The following is a 19554-nucleotide window of genomic DNA, read 5'->3' on the forward strand; positions in this document are numbered from 1 at the left end:
TTTTTTTTTTTTTTTTTTTTTTTATTACGTAATTGAGATTAGAAAAAAGTTAATATTTTGGACAATTTATAATATTTAAGGCTAATTTTAGGATAATTAAGTGATACCGATTCACCAATAGACTCTAAATTCAATTTTTTGTGTGGATGAAATATCGTAAATGAAATTGGATCACGTGAAGCTAAATCTAGGAACATTAGGCGAAAGCAAGCTTAAAAGCACCAAATTGAGTTTGAAATTTTAAATGATTGTCGAAACGTCTACAAGCTAGGTTGGAAGAATTAATTGATGTAAGAATATCACTAACCTATCTAGGGCGTTTTGGGGACCTTAGTTTTATTCTCATCACGTATAGGAATCAAAAACTTGTGTTTAGGCCCTTATGGATTCTATGTGCAAGTTACCATTGTATGAGCGGAGTGGTTAGTGTCTCTATGTGCAAGTTAAAGTTGAGCTAGACAATCTTGATCCAAGACATGTTCCGAACAAGTAACCCCTTTAAAAAAAAATAAATATGAGTTCCCTAATTTTCATCGTTGTTACTATATGTTTGTTCATGTTTATTCCCGATAAGAGAGTGTCTTACTAAATATTTCTAATACTCACACTCATTTAAAAATAATTTTTCAAGTAAAGATAAAGGTCGTGGCGTGGAAGTCATGAGTAGGGTTGATAAAACATGTCACGAGACAACTCTAATATTTTAATATTTTTAAATAAGACATCTTTAACACGACAATCTCGTAAACTCATGACATTTTGAGATAACTCATTCTTGAAAATTTTCGATTCAAGATTAAATAAAATATAAAAAGATCGAGAATAATTATCGAATAAAATAATTTTGAAATAATTTTGTAAATTAAAATTTGTATCATTAATAAAGTATTAAAGTCTAAAAAATGTTGGAATTTATTCATTTATTAGATTAAATTATTAATATGTAAGTATTTATTTAAAGTATGTGAGAAAATCGAAAATAATCCAACGGTTAGTAATAAAAGAAAGGAGAGGTTTATGGTTACCAACTACCCTACAACTATGTCCTCCAACCCAATTAACTTCGGTTGGAAAAACAGTTGACCTAACCCTTATTACCCACATCCATTTTTATGTTTTTTTTTTTTTCAAACAAAAAAGTGTTGCAATTTTCGACCTGTTTTTTCACTCTCATAAATTTTCCCGCACCAAAATTTGAATTTTCGGTGTACACGAGCTGAGTTAGGTTGGAGAAATCTTTTTCACCCGAGCAACTCGAATAGAGTTCACTACTGTAATAGTCCGAGCTGAATTAGGTTGGAGAAATCTTTTTTACCCGAGCAACCCAAATAGAGTGTACTACTGTAATAGTTCGAGCTGAATTAGGTTGGAGAAATCTTTTTTACCCGAGCAACCCTAATAGAGTTCACTACTGTAACAGTTCGAGCTGAGTTACATTGGATAAATCTTTTTTACTTGAGCAACCCGAATAGAGTTCACTACTGTAATAGTTCGAGCTGAGTTACGTTGGAGAAATCTTTTTTACTTGAGCAGCCCGAATAGAGTTCACTACTGTAATAGTTCGAGCTGAGTTACGTTGGAGAAATCTTTTTTACTTGAGCAGCCCGAATAGAGTTCACTACTGTAACAGTTCGAGCTGAGTTACGTTGGATAAATCTTTTTTACTTGAGCAACCCGAATAGAGTTCACTACTGTAATAGTTCGAGCTGAGTTACGTTGGAGAAATCTTTTTTACTTGAGCAGCCCGAATAGAGTTCACTACTGTAACAGTTCGAGCTGAGTTACGTTGGATAAATCTTTTTTACTTGAGCAACCCGAATAGAGTTCACTACTGTAATAGTTCGAGCTGAGTTACGTTGGAGAAATCTTTTTTACTTGAGCAGCCCGAATAGAGTTCACTACTGTAATAGTTCGAGCTGAGTTACGTTGGAGAAATCCTTTTTACCCGAGCAACCTAAATAGAGTTCACTACTGTAACAGTCCAACCACACTACTAACCGATATTATTCTATTTGGATTTTCTCTTTCAGGCTTCCCCTCAAGATTTTTAAAACGTGTTTGCTAGGGAGAGATTTTCACACCCTTACAAAGAATATTCGTTCTCCTCCCCAACTGGGATTTCACAACTACCCAACACTCTATTTTCGGGCTGAATTATCGGATTGTTTTTTTTTTTTTAATTAATGAAAAAAATCATACTTATTAATACATGGTATATAAATAACTAAAATCTTATAAAGTTCAAATATAAAACATTTATAAGCCACAATCCATTACTAACATTTATTACAAACGTCAAAATATTCTTAATATTCATAATAATCTTAAAGGTATGGTAGAGTTGGGTTGGGTTGGACTGTAACTCTATTTTCGGGTTGATCGGGTTGACATAACAAAAAGATGTTAACCCAAACCGACTCGAATTATCAATTTTTCAAAAACTCAATCCAACCCAAACGAAAAAGAATCTAACTCAGCCTAACTTTTATCTTTGGGTTGAGTAGTCTTGATTAATCAGATTATCGAGTCATATGACCACCCTTATTTAATTTTATTCAAATAGTTTCCCATAAAAACCATTTTTTTTTATATTAAAAGAAAACTAGTTTAAATGAAAAATAGGCATAGTCGACCATGTTAGAAGCGATATTAAAGTCGCATTTAATTTCGAAGCCTAAGGTTTGAGGTTACGAAGGTAGAAAGAGCATATTTATATGGTCTACTTTTAAGTTGGTAAGCAAAGTTATTTCAAGTGATTTCATTAACTAAAAGTCCTAAAGGTTTTCAGCAAGTTTCTCAAGGACATGCTACCCTAAACTAAGGGCAACCCATTAGGTCAAAGGTCCCATGGAATAGATATCACGTGATCCTTCAATGTTTCAAATCCTTTTCTTTTATGAACAAAAGTATAGTTTTGATTTAGATTTTGAATGGGTCCTTTAAACCCTTTGCCATTTGATTTGTAGTTTAGGTACTAGGTGTTGGTGTATGGTCGAGATGTAACGATTCGACCTTTTAAACATCAACTATAGACCATTACTAAAGAATAAAGACCAACTCAGAACTTTTATATCTCAATAAAGATACGACAAAAGCTTACAATATGGGTTTTCATATATTTTAAATGTATGATCGGTAATTCTGAGCTTCATGGGCTCATAGCCCATCAACTCTAGTACGGTCTCGTCACTAGCTGTGTAAACTTAAGGACGCCCTGAAAAAGAAGAGTAACACGAATGAATCAAAAAAAATATTCTCATAAAGTAGTGGCCTTATAATTAGACACCTATCTCACTTAGAATCAATATATCGTGTGTCTAACTTGTATACCGTTGATAGTGATAACTTAGATTCTCGATGATTGAGATATTAACACAAATAAGACTTGGTCAGCTCCTCTGATATAAGATTGCTTACTAAGTATGTTTCCTAAGTTACCATAGGCTTTTTGGCTCTAGGAGGTTTGGGTCTATGTTCTACAGCTTTTTGAGCTATTGGGGAGGCCTCAAAAAATTCCGAGCAGTTCTCTTGCCTATCACATACCTCGGGGTCTAGACGTTGTTCACCTTTTGTAGCATGTGTGGTCCTTTGCCCCTTCTTAGGATGGTTTTATGGTGCATATGCCTTGTTCAAAAAACCCGTGTCCATTTCCACAAGATAATGACACCTAGTCGCCTCAACACGCTACCCTATCTAGCCCAGGCTAATCTTGAAAGTAATACTTTTGAATTCCTACTGCTTGATAGGGGCGCTATTAGGACAAACCTAGGTCGCTGATAACGCTAATGATGTACTGAAGAAGATAAGAGGAGTAAGAGGAGAAACTCTGGTAATACTTGACACGGCTAGTAGGCCTAATAAACTTTCTTAATCTTCTGTAGGTGGAGTGGATGTTACCTAGGTTCTTAGGGCATCTAAGCTATTTAAATCTTGAACTCTCCATCTTCAATAATCTCTCTAGACTACCTAGGTTCTTAGGGTCGGATCAATGCTCACGATCTTGGAGTCCTTGGTCTATTGTAAGCGTCCGAACCTAAGTCATCATAAAACTGTCTTAGCTCTAATAACCTATTCTTAACTCAATACATTCCTGCTCAAACACGGAAATAACTAATTCTATCAATCATATAAATACATATCTCATTCTCAAAATACATATCTCATTCTCAAAAGATACATACATGCTCAATCAACCATCGAAGTATGAATCTCATTCTCAATACAGTACAGTGTATCTAGCATAATGGAAGCATCTTACACAGTTTTCCATTCAAAAGTTTCATTCTAGAGACATTTCATAAATTTGCAGACATCATATATAACATACTTAACATTTCAGCTCAATCCAGTACCCTAAACATGCATTTATGACTAATTATGCTCGCATGCTAGCACATCCTAGTGATCCCTAGAATTATTTCTCAAAGAAATTCGAATGGCTTCTTACTTGATCGTGCATGTCTTGTCCACTCTAGTTCCTTATTTGCTCGGTGCTCTAAATTTCTAAAGATTTTGTTAGCTGACCCTAATTCAAGTTATCATAACTTAGTAATGAAATCGGAGCTGAAAAAAGTCAAACAGATGTCGAACTGGTTAAAAAAAAAATAACCCTTCACATGTGGCTAGGAAGACTCCTATGTAGATTTCACGTGGGTCCAAATACACAGTCGCAGACGTTCTTCATTTTGAATCCCAGCAGACATATCTCAAACGAATTTATGGTCATTTTACGTGAGGCGTGTCCCACTCATCGCACGTGTGTCATCACTTTAAGCCCATATGAAAGCTTCAACATTATTTTTCTATCAAACTCGATTCAACTTAGTTCTTCCATTAAAATTGAAGAGTTTGAATCCAAAAGTCCAACAAAGTTAATTTCATTCGATTTAAAATGAGAACTAAAAATCTAAAACACTTATCTTCGATCCTCCCTTATTTTTGGGTCGAAATCTAAAACACTTATCTTCGATCCTCCCTTCTTTTTGGGTCGATTTTGACAATTAAAAGTTGAGATCAACAAATTTCGACATCGCGAGCAACTTTTGTGAGACTCTCGACCAAAAAATGTCTTTAATAATAGCACAAGTCAAAATAGGCCAAGTCAGCCCACATAGGGCAACATTGGTCCAATTGGACAACCGGTCCGGTCCAAATAAATCGGTCGAGACTAGTCCAACTAGATCTTCGGTCACGTGTATCCTACTTACGAAGGAGATTCGACTATTGAAGGTGAAAGGTAGATTAAAAATCCGCTAGAACTTTTACGCATATTTTTCAATTTTAATTTGCGTAATTTTTAGTTTTGTTTAATTCTAAATAAATTTGAAGTCTATTCCAATACTTCCACGGCCTTCCACCGAACATTCATTCTAACACTTTTGATCATCACAAAGTACGTCACAAAATCTATTCCAATACTTCTACGGCCTCCAACAAATATTTTATTAAAAATAAAAATTTAAATAAACAAGAATCAACCTAACATAAACAATTAGGTCAGGTCTAAAAAATGTCACTTCTTGAGACCAATCTAACCCACGAACACCCACACCGCTACTACCCTAACAATTTTCAAAAGTTATTACTCCTACACCTGAATTTTTCAGATGAAACAAACATAAAAACAAGAGAGTTCATTAGTGGACCAAAAAATTGGAGGTCTCTCCATTCAGAAAGGTTCATCATCTCCCATTTGGTCAATTATGTTCTGCAATCCTGATTTATAACTGGAAAACACAAGACTCACTCCCAGCTCCCTTTTCATACGTACATTACACACTCTTTTTTCACCCCTTCCACTCCCATTGTTAATAACACTTGTTTCCATCTTCTCCAACAACGGTTCGATTTTACCAGGCCATTTTTTCATAACCAAATCCCGAGCGTACAAGAAAACTTCTTCCCTTGGAGACGGATCGTCGTCGACTATGTTGTAAACTCTCCTGCAAATACACATCCAGTATTGAATTCTTGCTCCATTCCTCACTCTAACTATACATGATATTGATGTTACGTTACCTGGATGAAGGCTTTTGAATACAGGCTTTAAGAGCTTGGCAGATGTCGAGAACATGAACTCGAGATGTGTATTGTCTACGTCCTCTACGTTGTTGACGCTCGGATAACGACTTTTGCTTGATTAATGTATCGATAGCACTGGATGAGAAAAAACCAATCATTTGTAAAAAGAACATTCTAATATGAATATCAAGAGAAAGGATGACACGACCTTCTACCAGGACCATAGATACCTCCGAGACGAAATACGTGCGCTGAGAGGCCAAGATCATTACCGAAATTTAACCATTGCTCCTCAGCCTTGATCCTCGACTTGCCCGTCTGACTCGAGGGATTCGTCCGGTTGCTACCATAGAGTAATTACACATTTAATACGAAATCGATTTACTAAATGGTGGTGAGGACTTAACCAAAATCACTTACTCTTCATCCACCCAATCTCCACCATGATCTCCATAAACACCTGCCACAAAGAAGAATGGCTGATCATAGTCAATAATAAAAATATGCCATTTCTATGGACAGAGGTATCTAGTGGCAAAATGGTTATGCACAAAATGAAGGTAAGTGTAACCGTCCAAGTCCAAGTCCAAACCCAAGCCCACCACTAGCATATATGTTGTCTTCTTTGAGTTTTTTCTTCAAGTTTTCTCCCAAGATTTTAAAACGTATCTACGAGGGGAGAGGTTTTCACACCCTGGTAAACAATGTTTCATTCCCCTCTCCAATCGATGTGGGATCTTACAATTCACCCCCCCTTCGGGGCCCAACATCCTCACTGACACTTGTTTCTCTCCAATCAATGTGAAACTCCCTCCAATCCACCCATTTTCGGGGCCCAACGTCCTCACTGGCACACCGCCTGGTGTCCACCCCCTTCGGGGTTTAACCTCATCGCTGGCACATCGCCCTGTGTCTAGCTCTAATACAATTTGTAATAGCCAATGCCCACTGCTAGCAGATATTTTCCTCTTCGGGCTTTCCCTTCCGAGCTTCCCCTCAAGATTTTAAAACGCGTCTACTAGGGAGAGGTTTCCACACCTTTACAAAGAATGTTTCGTTCCTCTCTCCAAACAATGTAGGATCTCACAGTAGGATCTCCTAAAATCACAAATTTTATACTTCCATCCATGGCCATGGCCATAGCAGCCACTAGCAACTTAATACATCCAGCAGCAATGGAACGATTACGATAGTTGAAATAAGATGAACAGAGACAATAAAGATGATTGCTTCGCAAGAGGGAGGACTCTATGAAGTTAAGGTTGAGGTCCTAGGGAACCACCTTTAAGAGAGGAAGAGAGGCAAAAGGGGCCAGAGAGAGAGAGCGCAAAAAAATTCTTACATCCTTGCTAGACCTATGTTCTTCAACTGTTCTAAATGCATGTATGACGGAGGGAAATGCTGGTCTGGTCTATGCATATTACAAAAAGAGAACATACTTGTTGATGACAAATAGCAAAGCCATTGAAGATCTCCACCCTGTAAATTAGCCCTTAATATTTTTTCATGCTGGAGCAGCTGCAATGTCAGTGCAAGAACAGCAAGAACATCAAGAACAATCACATAAGATAACCCAATATGGAGTATTTGATGCAGGACAATGTTACAAACATTTTATTGCGATTAATCTAAGGACATTTCAGATTGCATCAGCCGTGAAATCCCCCTTTCAGAAGCTTCAAAAGCCTCAACTCAAACCCTTAGTTAATCTCAACAAAAGTTTCTACAACTATCCTGCATCAGTATTCAAAAGAAAACAGAGAAATAAAATGGCATACAGGATCACCAACATCTACATCCGGTGGAATTGAAATGAGAAGGTGAGTATGATACTTCATTGCTTTTAGAGCGCCCGGTCTACGAATCAAACACAGAACACGGCCAATAAAAACTTCACATTATAAGTGCATCAACTTCCAAACAGTTAAACTACAAGCTTTTAGCAGATTGTTCAGTACTATCACTAAGCTCATGGGGTAAGAAACAATATAATCCACATACGAGCACTAAGCTCATGGGGTTCGGTGTAACAGCCCAAGCTCACAGCTAGCAGATATTGTCTACTTTGACCCGTTACGTATCACCGTCAACCTCACGGTTTTACAGCCTGTCTGCTAGGGAGAGGTTTGCACATGTTTATAAGGAATGCTTCGTTCCCCTCTCCAACCAATGTGGGATCTCACAATCCACCCCCTTGGGGGCCCAACACCCTTGCTGGTACACCATTCGGTGCCTAGCTCTGATACCATTTGTAACAGCCCAAGCTCACCGCTAGCAAATATTGTTCGCTTTAGCCTATTACATATCGCCGTCAGCCTCACAGTTTTAAACGTGTCTACTAGGGAGAGGTTTCCACACCCTTATAAGGAATGCTTCGTTCCCCTCTCCAACCAATGTGGGATCTCACAATCGGTGTGAACCTCACCAGTAATATCATCCGAACAAGCTTACCGGATTTCAATGTCGATTTTGTTTACATTTAGAACTCTAATCTCATGAACTAGAAATATTTTCATATGGATGTAATGTAATGTAATGATAGCATATGTTTAACTTATGTTCTCTCAAAAATATAGAAACTTACTCTGGATCATTTGCATCAAAAACATGAACATCAAAACCCCTTTCCTCCAGTTCCATCTTCTGCCCAAGGTTTCTACATGTCCCAGAAACAGCCCTAATGATCAAAGCCCCTTTCATTAACTTCACAGCTATAATTCTTAAACAAAATATCAAATAGAGAATGAACTTTAAACGTCATGAATCAGTCGATACTTGACGAATCAATACAAAAAATATTCCAAATCCATAAGATATTAAACGATAATTCTCTAATTTCTATAAGTTCTACGAGGCATTATTCAAGTTAAACACAGATGACTAAGAATTGCAGACATTTTACCATCCCAACTTCTTTAGTTCTTGCGCGAAGAACTGTCCAATGAAACCCATCCCTAAGATAAACATCCGATTCTCGACTTTCAATGGCGATGGTTTCGATTCTGAATTTGAAATCTTCAATGCAGCTACATGGTGAAAATGTGGCATCGATTTGAGTCTAATGAAACCATAATTCTCAAAAAGTTTGCTGCCTTTCAGAGAAATTGTTGGATGATTCCAACACAATGCATTCATTTGGCAATGCTGAGCAAAGCAAGCCTAGTTCTTCGTGCCTACAAAACTACACAAGTGAATCTCAGCTTGCTTAGATTTGATTTTAACAATATGAAAATTTTAGGATTGATATAAGCACAAATCATCTCACATCAATAAGATCCAAATTTTTAGACTCAGATAGACCTACTAGGGGCGTTGCTATGTGGAAATCTTAGAGAAAAGATATACAGAATGAAATAATTCTCAATTAGAAATCGCATTGAAAACATTGCAATACAGTGAAATAAAACATTAAACCCCTTGAAACTCACAAATTAATGAGTTTGAACTCACGAATCTGAACTCTGTAGAAAATGTGTAATTCAATTTGAGGTCGTTCGAGTGTGGATTACGAAAATGAAGCAATTCGTGGTCCGCTTGCGAAGGATCCTCCCTTCTCGAGCAGGGGAACCTCGCCGTTGGATGGTCGGACGTCGGAGACACGGCCGCGCCGCTACTGCTCGAGTCTTGCAATCAAAACGCGTTAGTAACTGATCTGAAAACCGTGCGTGGTGCGGTCGAATGGTGTTCGCGCCACCACCACAGTCAATGTCACAGAGAAATCCTTGCGTGGGTGAATCTCACAGCCGCTGGAAACCACGCTGGTCGCCGGGCGCGTCAGGCGTGGCTGGACCGCTCGTTGCAGATCCGCTCGAGTCTAAAGCCGCCTGAATATAGTCGTCGCCGAGCAATATCATACGAGGTTAGAAAGAAGCCCAAAAACACAGTGACCTCAAAGTGCATCAAACAGTCATACCCTAAATTTAGCCATGTCAATAGAATCCTGGGGAGGTCAACTTTGTTCAAGGGAGGTGTTGGATGAAGTCCCACCTCGACTAATTTAGTAATTTTTAATGATCCCTATAAGTATTACTCAGAAAGCCTGGATGGCTATTTACTTGAGTGACGTGTGCTTTCTCGAGCTTGTTTTTCACTGGCTAGGACCTTCAAATTTTGGTAGACAACACAAGTTCAATCACCTGCGAACAAAATTTACTTAATTTTCGAGCTCTAAAATACTCTTATATTAATATAAAAAAATACTCAACTCGATAAGTTACAAGGTGAGCATGGATCAAACACGCAACGTTCAGATTGACGCTCTCCCAACTGAGTTATACTTGCATAAACCTAAATTAACGAAACTATTTTTGAGCTCTTAAATTAACATAAAAAAAAATACTCAACTCGTTAAATATTACAAAGTTTTTAGGTTTTGTAAAATGTGCCATGAGCGTGGATCAAACACATGACCTTTAGATCTTCAGTTTAAGACACCCAACTAAGCTATTCCACATAACCTTAGAGTAACATAGTCAACCCTACTGAGCTATCCCCGCATAACCCTAAAGCAACATAACGAGCAAGTACGAAACTATTTTTGAGCTCTTAAGTACTCTTAAATTAATATAAAAAAGCGTGGATTGAACACACGACTTTCAAATCTTCAATCTAACGCTCGCCCAACTCAGTAACTAAACAATCCGTATAAAACTATTTTCGATCTCTTAAAGACTTTTAAATTAATATTACCGAACTCGTCAAATTACAAAGTCTTTAGTTTTTATAAAATGTATGGTGCGCATGGATCAAACACGCGACCTTTAACCTTCAGAACTGCACTATCCCCACAAGTACAGTAAGCGTGAATCAAACACACGACCTTCAGATCTTTAGTCTAATGCTTTCCCAACTGAGCTATCCCTGCATTACCCTAATGCAACATAGCCAACCAGTACAAAACTATTTTAGAGCTCTTTAAAAAAAAAAAAAAAAAAAAAAAAAACTATTTTCGAGCTATCTTTAGTCTAACGCTTTCCCAACTCAGTCTGGCGCTCTCTAACTGAGCTATCCCCACACAACCATAAAGTAACATAGTCCGTCATTACAAAACTATTTTCGAGCTCTTAAATACTCTTAAATTAATATATATAACTCTACTAATGGTTAATTTATGAAGACTCGCTGTGTGACACAATGCTTCAGCTCAGTAACTTCATCTTTGGTGAAACCTTATATCAACGTGTTTGGTGCGTTCATGCATGTTTGGTTCTTGGTTATCTTAATGGTAGAAACTGTTATCACATAACATAATGATACACTTGTCTTGAAAACGACAAAAATTTCCAGAACTCCCTCATCAGATAGCTGCCATAGACTCTGCTTCAACAGTGGACAAAGTAACTACAGGTTGGGTTTTGGAGGACCAAGACACAACTCCTTCGTTGACAAAAACACATAATCATAAGTGTTTTTCCTGTCATCTACATTTCCTACAAAATCACTGTCAGTATATACTATCAACTCAATATGCTATCATCATTACTAGTAAAAATTAGATCGTCAACATACAGGCTAACAATCGTCAATATTCGGGGCCCTGTTAGGAATCACGACTCTCCACAATGATATGATATTGTTCACTTTGAGTATAAGCTCTCATAGCTTTGTTTTGGGCTTCCCAGGAGGTCTCATACCAATGGAGATAGTATTCCTCACTTATAAACCCGTGATCTTCCACTAAATTAACCAACATGTGACTCACTCCCAATAATCCTCAACAATCTTCCTCTCGAACAAAGTACACTATAAGCCTCCCCTGAGGAGCTTTTGAATAACCTCCCCTTAATCGATGGTCGACTCCATTCTCTGGAGCCTTCGAACAAAAGTACACCCTTTGTTCGACACTCTAGTCACTTTTGTTCGATATTTGAGGATTCTATTGTCATGGCTAAGTTTAGGGCATGACACTGGTAACAAATGTTAGAAATAGAGAGAAGGAATATTCAAGAGGCCCAGCGTCCTTGCTAGCACACCGCCTCGTGTCTACCCCTCTTCGAGAAATAGTGAGAAGGCTGACACATCGTCCGGTGTCTAGTTTTGATACTATTTGTAACGATTCAAACTCACCGTTAGCAGGTATTGTCCTCTTTGACATTTTCCTCTCGGGCTTCCCCTCAAGGCTTTACAACGCGTCTGGCCGGGAAAGTTTCCATACCCTTAAAGTGTGTTTTGTTCTCCTCCCGGGGTGATAGCTCACTAAAAAATAAAAATAAAAAGAAAAAAAAAACGGCTAACAAAAAGGGAATTACACAAAATTCATCCCATTTCATCTCAAATGTTCCATTTCAAAATTTTCACAACCCAATTCAGGATCATCCCCAAGCTCCACAGAATCGCAGCCGCAATACGATTCCACAACATTTTTCTCATCCGCCATTTCAGTACCTCAAATTCCTCCTCCAATGTCTCCGGCAAGCCTTCCAAAGACGACTATTTTGCCGCAATCCACCATATCTCCAACATTGTCCGCCGCGACTTCTACCTGGAGCGCACTCTCAACAAGCTCCGAATCTCCAACCTCAATTCCGAGCTCGTTTTCAGAGTCCTTCGTGCTTGCTCCAACTCAGGTACTGAATCCTTCCGTTTCTTCAACTGGGCGTGCTCTAACAACCCCTCTTACCAACCTACTACGCTTGAATTCGAAGAGCTCGTCAAAACCCTAGCTCGGACCAAAAAGTATACGACGATGTGGAAAGTTCTTCACCAGATGAAGACTCAGAATCTCAAAATTTCACCAGAAACAATATCGTTCGTCATCGAAGAGTATGGTAAGCAAGGCCTTGTCGATGGTGCGGTTACGATCTTCAATCAATGTTCTAAATCTATCGATTGTCCACAAACGGTTGAGGTATATAACGCATTACTTTTTGCACTTTGTGAGATTAAGATGTTTCATGGAGCTTATGCGTTGATTAGGAGAATGATTAGAAAAGGGGTAACACCTGATAAAAAGACCTATGGAATTCTTGTAACTGGGTGGTGTTCATCAGGGAAGATGAAGGAAGCTCAGCAGTTCTTGGAGGAAATGAGCCAAAAGGGGTTCAATCCTCCTTTGAGAGGTCGTGATCTTTTGGTTGAAGGATTGTTGAATGCAGGGTATTTAGAATCTGCCAAGAACATGGTTAGGAAAATGATTAAAGAAGGATCCGTGCCTGATTTAGGGACTTTTAATTCTCTGATTAATGTTATATGTAGCTCTGGAGAAGTTGATTTTTGCATCAATATTTATCATGAGGTGTGCAAATTGGGACTTTGTCCTGATATAAACACTTACAAGATTTTGATTCCAGCAACTTCGAAAGTAGGTCGGATCGATGAAGCATTCAGGCTTTTGAATTACTGTATTGAGGATGGACATATACCATTTCCAAGTCTTTATGGGCCAATAATTAAGGGAATGTGTAAAAGGGGTCAGTTTGATGATGCGTTTTGCTTTTTCAGTGATATGAAACTTAAGGGGCATCCACCGAATCGGCCGGTGTACACAATGTTGATAACGATGTGTGGACGAGGAGGGAGATTTGTTGATGCTGCTAATTACTTGATGGAAATGGCTGAGTTTGGTTTACCACCAATTTCGAGGTGCTTTGATATGGTTACTGATGGATTGAAGAGCTGTGGAAAGCATGATTTAGCCAAGAAAATTGAGCAGCTTGAAGTTTCTATTAGAGGTACTTGATCTTGTAGGAAAATAATGAACAAACACTTTTTCTGCTTGAAAGATGCGGTTTAAAGGGATGGCGGATAGCGATCGCCCAGGATCGTGGCTGAGACTACTTATATCTAGGTATCATATACAACTTCTAATGCTTCCTTTATGATATATCTAATCGTTTGCTACATGATTTGTTTGGTTATCTAAACCTCTCTTGATGAAGAGACATCATCATATAATATACTTCAATGAAAGATGGGAATTTTGAGCAGATTCAATTTAGAGTAATTTAGAATTATTGTATTTCATTAATGTATTTTAAGACTTTTTATTTATTTTAGGTTACATTTACCTGATGGTTAATTATGGCCATAAAGTATGAATGTTACAACTCTTGGAATGCCTTTATGAGTTCTTATTTTGAGACTATATAAAGTTATGTAGGTTAACTTTGTAAGATAGAGCTGAAAAATGTAGTAAAAGAAGCATTTGTGCCTTCTTTAGCTAACAACTAAGTTTCTTTGCAATTCTATATAGTTTAGGTTGCATGTAGAATCATTCACATGATCAATTTTGCTTGTGGAGTGATTCGAATCTCAAAGAAATGTTCTTGCCTTGAGATATTTGATCAAACAATAATCATTCAAGCTAGACATGATCGATCTTGCTTGTGGAGTGATTCGAATCTCAAATAAGTGTTCTTGCCTTGAGATATTCGATCAACAAGGTAATCCGAATCTTACTCCCCTTATAGTGATTCCATATCATTTAGTATCAAAACCTTTTCATTGGTTTGATTCCATATCATGTCGGGTGAAACTTATATTTCCAAGCCATTAAAATATGTGCATTTTATGCTGCTATCTGTTGAACTATAATCAACTTCCATGGAGTTGAGAAGAACACATGGCCAATCCTTCCAGTTTTCTGCTTCGTTTGTTAAAAGTTAGGGTGGTAATTGGCTTGAGGAGGTTTGGAGGTTATTTATGATTTGTACAGCGAATTTTTTGAGTTTAAAGGACAGTGTTTCTTATATTGTCTTCTGATTGTGGACCTTTCTATATATATATATATATATATATTTTTTTTTTTTTTTTATCTTTATATTACCATGTCTTTCTTCTTCTTCTTCTTCTTAAGGCAAATCATTTTTTGTTGTCTTATTCTAATTTGAGATATTAAGCAAGAGAATGAGATAGGACTGTGAGTGGAGGTGGTCTGATGAGATTGTACTCATTTATAAAAAGGGTTGTTTTTCATACTCTCCTTAGATATCCACATTCTCATCTTCTACGAGCTTGCGGTCATTCGTTTTTCAATCGTTCTTCAAGTATATACTTGTTTTGTTCTTTGCAGTTGAGTGATATTGTGAGATCCCACATCGATTGAGGAGGAGAACGGAACATTCTTTATAAGAGGGTGGAAATCTCTTCCTAGCAAACGCGTTTTAAAAACTTTGAGGAGAAGCCCAAAAGGGAAAGACGAAATGGTTAATTATGGCCATAAAGTATGAATGTTACAACTCTTGGAATGCCTTTATGAGTTCTTATTTTGAGACTATATAAAGTTATGTAGGTTAACTTTGTAAGATAGAGCTGAAAAATGTAGTAAAAGAAGCATTTGTGCCTTCTTTAGCTAACAACTAAGTTTCTTTGCAATTCTATATAGTTTAGGTTACAACTAAGTTTCTTTGCAATTCTATATAGTTTAGGTTGCACGTAGAATCATTCACATGATCAATTTTGCTTGTGGAGTGATTCGAATCTCAAAGAAATGTTCTTGCCTTGAGATATTTGATCAAACAATAATCATTCAAGCTAGACATGATCGATCTTGCTTGTGGAGTGATTCGAATCTCAAATAAGTGTTCTTGCCTTGAGATATTCGATCAACAAGGTAATCCGAATCTTACTCCCCTTATAGTGATTCCATATCATTTAGTATCAAAACCTTTTCATTGGTTTGATTCCATATCATGTCGGGTGAAACTTATATTTCCAAGCCATTAAAATATGTGCATTTTATGCTGCTATCTGTTGAACTATAATCAACTTCCATGGAGTTGAGAAGAACACATGGCCAATCCTTCCAGTTTTCTGCTTCGTTTGTTAAAAGTTAGGGTGGTAATTGGCTTGAGGAGGTTTGGAGGTTATTTATGATTTGTACAGCGAATTTTTTGAGTTTAAAGGACAGTGTTTCTTATATTGTCTTCTGATTGTGGACCTTTCTATATATATATATATATATATATTTTTTTTTTTTTGTTATCTTTATATTACCATGTCTTTCTTCTTCTTCTTCTTCTTAAGGCAAATCATTTTTTGTTGTCTTATTCTAATTTGAGATATTAAGCAAGAGAATGAGATAGGACTGTGAGTGGAGGTGGTCTGATGAGATTGTACTCATTTATAAAAAGGGTTGTTTTTCATACTCTCCTTAGATATCCACATTCTCATCTTCTACGAGCTTGCGGTCATTCGTTTTTCAATCGTTCTTCAAGTATATACTTGTTTTGTTCTTTGCAGTTGAGTGATATTGTGAGATCCCACATCGATTGAGGAGGAGAACGGAACATTCTTTATAAGAGGGTGGAAATCTCTTCCTAGCAAACGCGTTTTAAAAACTTTGAGGAGAAGCCCAAAAGGGAAAGACGACAATAGGTTATAAAAGATTTATTTATTTATTTTTTTTTTTTTTTGTTAGCTTAGTTTATATGGTCCATGTATTTAAATATAAACGTTATATTTAGAACTTAATTGAGCTAATTTTTGGGTCAACTCAAAAGTTGGTTCCATTAGGTTGAAGAAATTTTTTGGACCAGTAAAAAAGTTGGGGTTGGTTGGATTGGCAATTGGTTGTTAAAAAATTTGAACTTTATTTATCCACAATTTATAATTATTTAGTACATTCTCTCTCGAGCACAGGTTTAGGTTCGGCCTCAGAAGCACCTAACAATGTATCATAGAATAGAGCATTCTCTATCCTGGGATGTATACTCCACTGCAGTCAAAGTTGTTGGACCTTCCTATAAGGTTCTAAAGTCTTTTCCCTCACGGCAGGATCTCTCGCTTCCAAGGCTTATCTCTCTTGGTGTTGCGACTATTACCGGTAAGTTGCCTCGGATCAACATCGGGGAGATTGTTGATCTCACTGTCTCTAGTCTCGCGACTGGGGCAAAAACCTCCTCGTAGTCAATCCCATGCGTGTCGAAAATGGCTTGGATAGCTCAGTTGGTAAAGCAAAGGACTGAAAAAATTTTTTGGGGCGGAAGGACTCAGACACGTAGCTCTTTATAGATTCGAAACCTTCTTTAGGGGAACAAACGTAATACAACATTGAGTATAAAGTTATCCCCAACCCCGAGGTATAACCAATGTCAGTTACATGATTCCAAGCGAGCTGATTGATTCGACCAGACCTCAAACTAGGATTTTGCGGGGACGATTTCAGTATTCAATCTATCCCCTTGGTTCTGAAGTTCAGGACTAATTTTCTATGGTCTCTTTTCCTTGAACTTCAGCCCTTTTTAGATAAAATATATTAAAATTTCACAAAAAAAAAAGAAAAAAAAATTATAATCAAACAAATTCTTTATCAACAAATAACACATCCTAACATAGTTCAATATTGCCACGAAACTAAAGACAACTCAATATCGACACTTCGTTTATCAGTTGGTTACTTTAAAAGCAAGAAAAATATACCAGAATAGATGTTAAAATTAAAAAACAACAAAAAAAAAACAATTAATTAAATAAATTATACACATCTATAGCAACCTACCTTGTAGATAGATAATAAATAATTTGAACTTGGAGATATTGTCTCAGTTTTAGAACAAAATCTTCAAATTGATAGAGAAAAATAAATTTGATGAAATTAATTTTTATACCGATCCAATTTTGTATCTATTTAGTAGAACTCCTAAAATAATCAAGAATCATTCCACCCGTACTAAATGTTGATTCATAAGTTACAGTAAACATTAAGAGCAGTCAAAATATTTTGGTCAATTTTTGATAAAACTCGAGATTTAAAATCATTTACTTTTGATAAGCCTAACAATAAAAATGATGGATTGAAAGTAAAAAGAATCTTAAAAAAAATTTAGGGTCACTTTCCAATCGAACACAAAGATAGAGGTTCCCAGTTTCATTTAAGAATCTGTCAAACGAAAAACAATTTACTTCAATATTACTCAAATATATAATTATGAACATTGAACTCAGTATGTTTTTACTCTAAAATAACACAAAATTTATAGACATTGTTTGTTAGTTTATTCATATTATAAATAATATGTTTAAAAATATAAAATATGTTAGGAATCGAGAAAACTGGAAATATCAAAATAATAGGGATAAATCTCTCCTTCTAAAAATAAAATTCGCTATTATATATGGGTACAGAATCAAAACAATGGACTAAATTTAATCCAAATAACTAAATCTAATTCTAATAACTAAATCAAATCTAAACTTAAGACAATTTACAACCATCTCCATCCCAATCAGGGGTATGCTGGGATTTGCGAAGAGTAGAGCCTCTTAGGATTAGGAGGTCTATTCGAGTCATCCTGAGACCCTACTATTTGATTTATATAGCACATGGAGTTGCACCAGATGAGACTCCGTGGAGTAAGCATGGGCTTTGCTTAATGCCATGTACACCTTGTCGCAAGATCTCCAAGTTGATAAATGAGTTGGTTGTCAACACACTACTCCTTTCTTCTGACGTTGATGAAATCCAAACAATGCTAGAACTTTTTACGAGCGATCACCTTTGTCAACATATCGACAGGGTTATCAGCAGTTCCAATTTTTAATAAACTAATGTCCCCTTCACTAATAATTTCTTGAATAAAGTGAAAACGGACATCAATATGTTTAGTACAAGCATGATGGACTTGATTGTTTGACAAACAAATAGCACTCTGGCTATCACAAAACACATCTATATGTTCCTGCAAAATACCCAAGTCATTGATCGAACCATGCATCCAAATAGCTTCTTTAAAAGCTTCCGTTATTGCCATATACTCTGTTTCGGTGGTAGACAGTGCAACAGTAGACTGCAATGTTGAATGTCAACAAACAGGTCCACCAGTCATAGTAAATAAATAACCCGTAGTAGATCGTCGCTTATCCAAATCACCAGCATAATCAGAATCCACATAACTAACTACAAGGTTATCAAGATTAAACATTTCTTATTTTTTAAACTTAATACCAACCTCAATAGTACCAAGAATGTACCTAAGAATCCATTTGACAGCCTGACAATGCTCTTTACCAGGATTATGCATATAACGACTCATCATGCTTACTGCATGTGAAAGATCATGTGAAGTACATACCATAACATACATCAAAAAGCACGAACAACATTTGTGTAAGGAATATTCTCCATATATATTTTGTCATTGTCAAACTTGGACACGTGGAAGCACTAAGCTTGAAATGAGGAGCAAGTGGACTACCAACAGGTTTGGTTGAATTATTCAAACTAAATCTTGTCAATCCCTTGAGTAGATATTGAGACTGAGTCAACCAGACTGTACATCTTTTTTCGATTTGGCTCTCTCTCCATTCCAAGTATTTTCTTTGCATTGCTTAATCTTTCATTTCAAATGTTTTAGAAAGCTGATCCTTGAGCTTATCAATCTCCACCTGTCTCTTTGAAGCAATTAACATAGCATCAACATATAAGAGCAAATAGATAAACGATCCATCATCAAGACACTGATAATACACACAATGATCAAATTGACTATGAGTATACATATGCTATACCATGAAATGATCAAACTTTTTATACCATTGGCGAGAAGATTGTTTTAGCTCATATAAAGATTTCTTCAATCTGCATACCAAATGTTG

At 36.7% G+C, this 19554-nt stretch overlaps 2 protein-coding genes across 6 annotated transcripts; one reads left to right on the forward strand and one right to left on the reverse strand.

Moving 5' to 3' along the window:
- Nucleotides 1-5496: 5496 nt before the first annotated feature.
- On the reverse strand, nt 5497-9885 carry LOC111779592. Of its 5 annotated transcripts, none has more exons than XM_023659667.1 (9): nt 9450-9885; nt 8924-9202; nt 8606-8698; nt 7812-7878; nt 7461-7539; nt 6442-6481; nt 6230-6364; nt 6019-6156; nt 5497-5942 (listed from the first exon to the last, which is right to left on the reverse strand). In XM_023659667.1, the coding sequence occupies exons 2-9, from the start codon at nt 9154-9156 to the stop codon at nt 5669-5671; spliced, it is 1059 nt and encodes a 352-aa protein (XP_023515435.1). In that variant the 5' UTR covers nt 9157-9202; nt 9450-9885; the 3' UTR covers nt 5497-5668. The 5 variants fall into 5 exon arrangements, with proteins under 5 accessions (XP_023515435.1, XP_023515434.1, XP_023515432.1 ...); XM_023659666.1 differs by having other exon boundaries at nt 7800-7878; nt 8924-9194; nt 9472-9884; XM_023659664.1 differs by having other exon boundaries at nt 7800-7878; nt 9472-9884.
- Nucleotides 9886-12295: 2410 nt separating this feature from the next.
- On the forward strand, nt 12296-13957 carry LOC111780493 (pentatricopeptide repeat-containing protein At5g18390, mitochondrial). Its single transcript, XM_023660913.1, has one exon. It carries the CDS (start codon nt 12296-12298, stop codon nt 13697-13699), a length of 1404 nt encoding a protein of 467 aa, XP_023516681.1. The 3' UTR covers nt 13700-13957.
- Nucleotides 13958-19554: the final 5597 nt, after the last annotated feature.

This window comes from Cucurbita pepo, chromosome LG18 (genome assembly GCF_002806865.2).
Source record: "Cucurbita pepo subsp. pepo cultivar mu-cu-16 chromosome LG18, ASM280686v2, whole genome shotgun sequence".
Taxonomy (NCBI): domain Eukaryota; kingdom Viridiplantae; phylum Streptophyta; class Magnoliopsida; order Cucurbitales; family Cucurbitaceae; genus Cucurbita; species Cucurbita pepo.

Coding starts and splice junctions, on each gene's coding strand:
- LOC111779592 (XM_023659666.1), bottom strand. CDS start 9,156: ATGAATGCATTGTGTTGGAATCATCCAACAATTTCTCTGAAAGGCAGC. Junction 6,482..7,460: donor TTGCTATTTGTCATCAACAA/GTATGTTCTCTT, acceptor TCTTTGTGGCAG/GTGTTTATGGAGATCATGGT. Junction 6,157..6,229: donor ATCTATGGTCCTGGTAGAAG/GTCGTGTCATCC, acceptor TTTCTCATCCAG/TGCTATCGATACATTAATCA.
- LOC111780493 (XM_023660913.1), top strand. CDS start 12,296: ATGTTCCATTTCAAAATTTTCACAACCCAATTCAGGATCATCCCCAAG.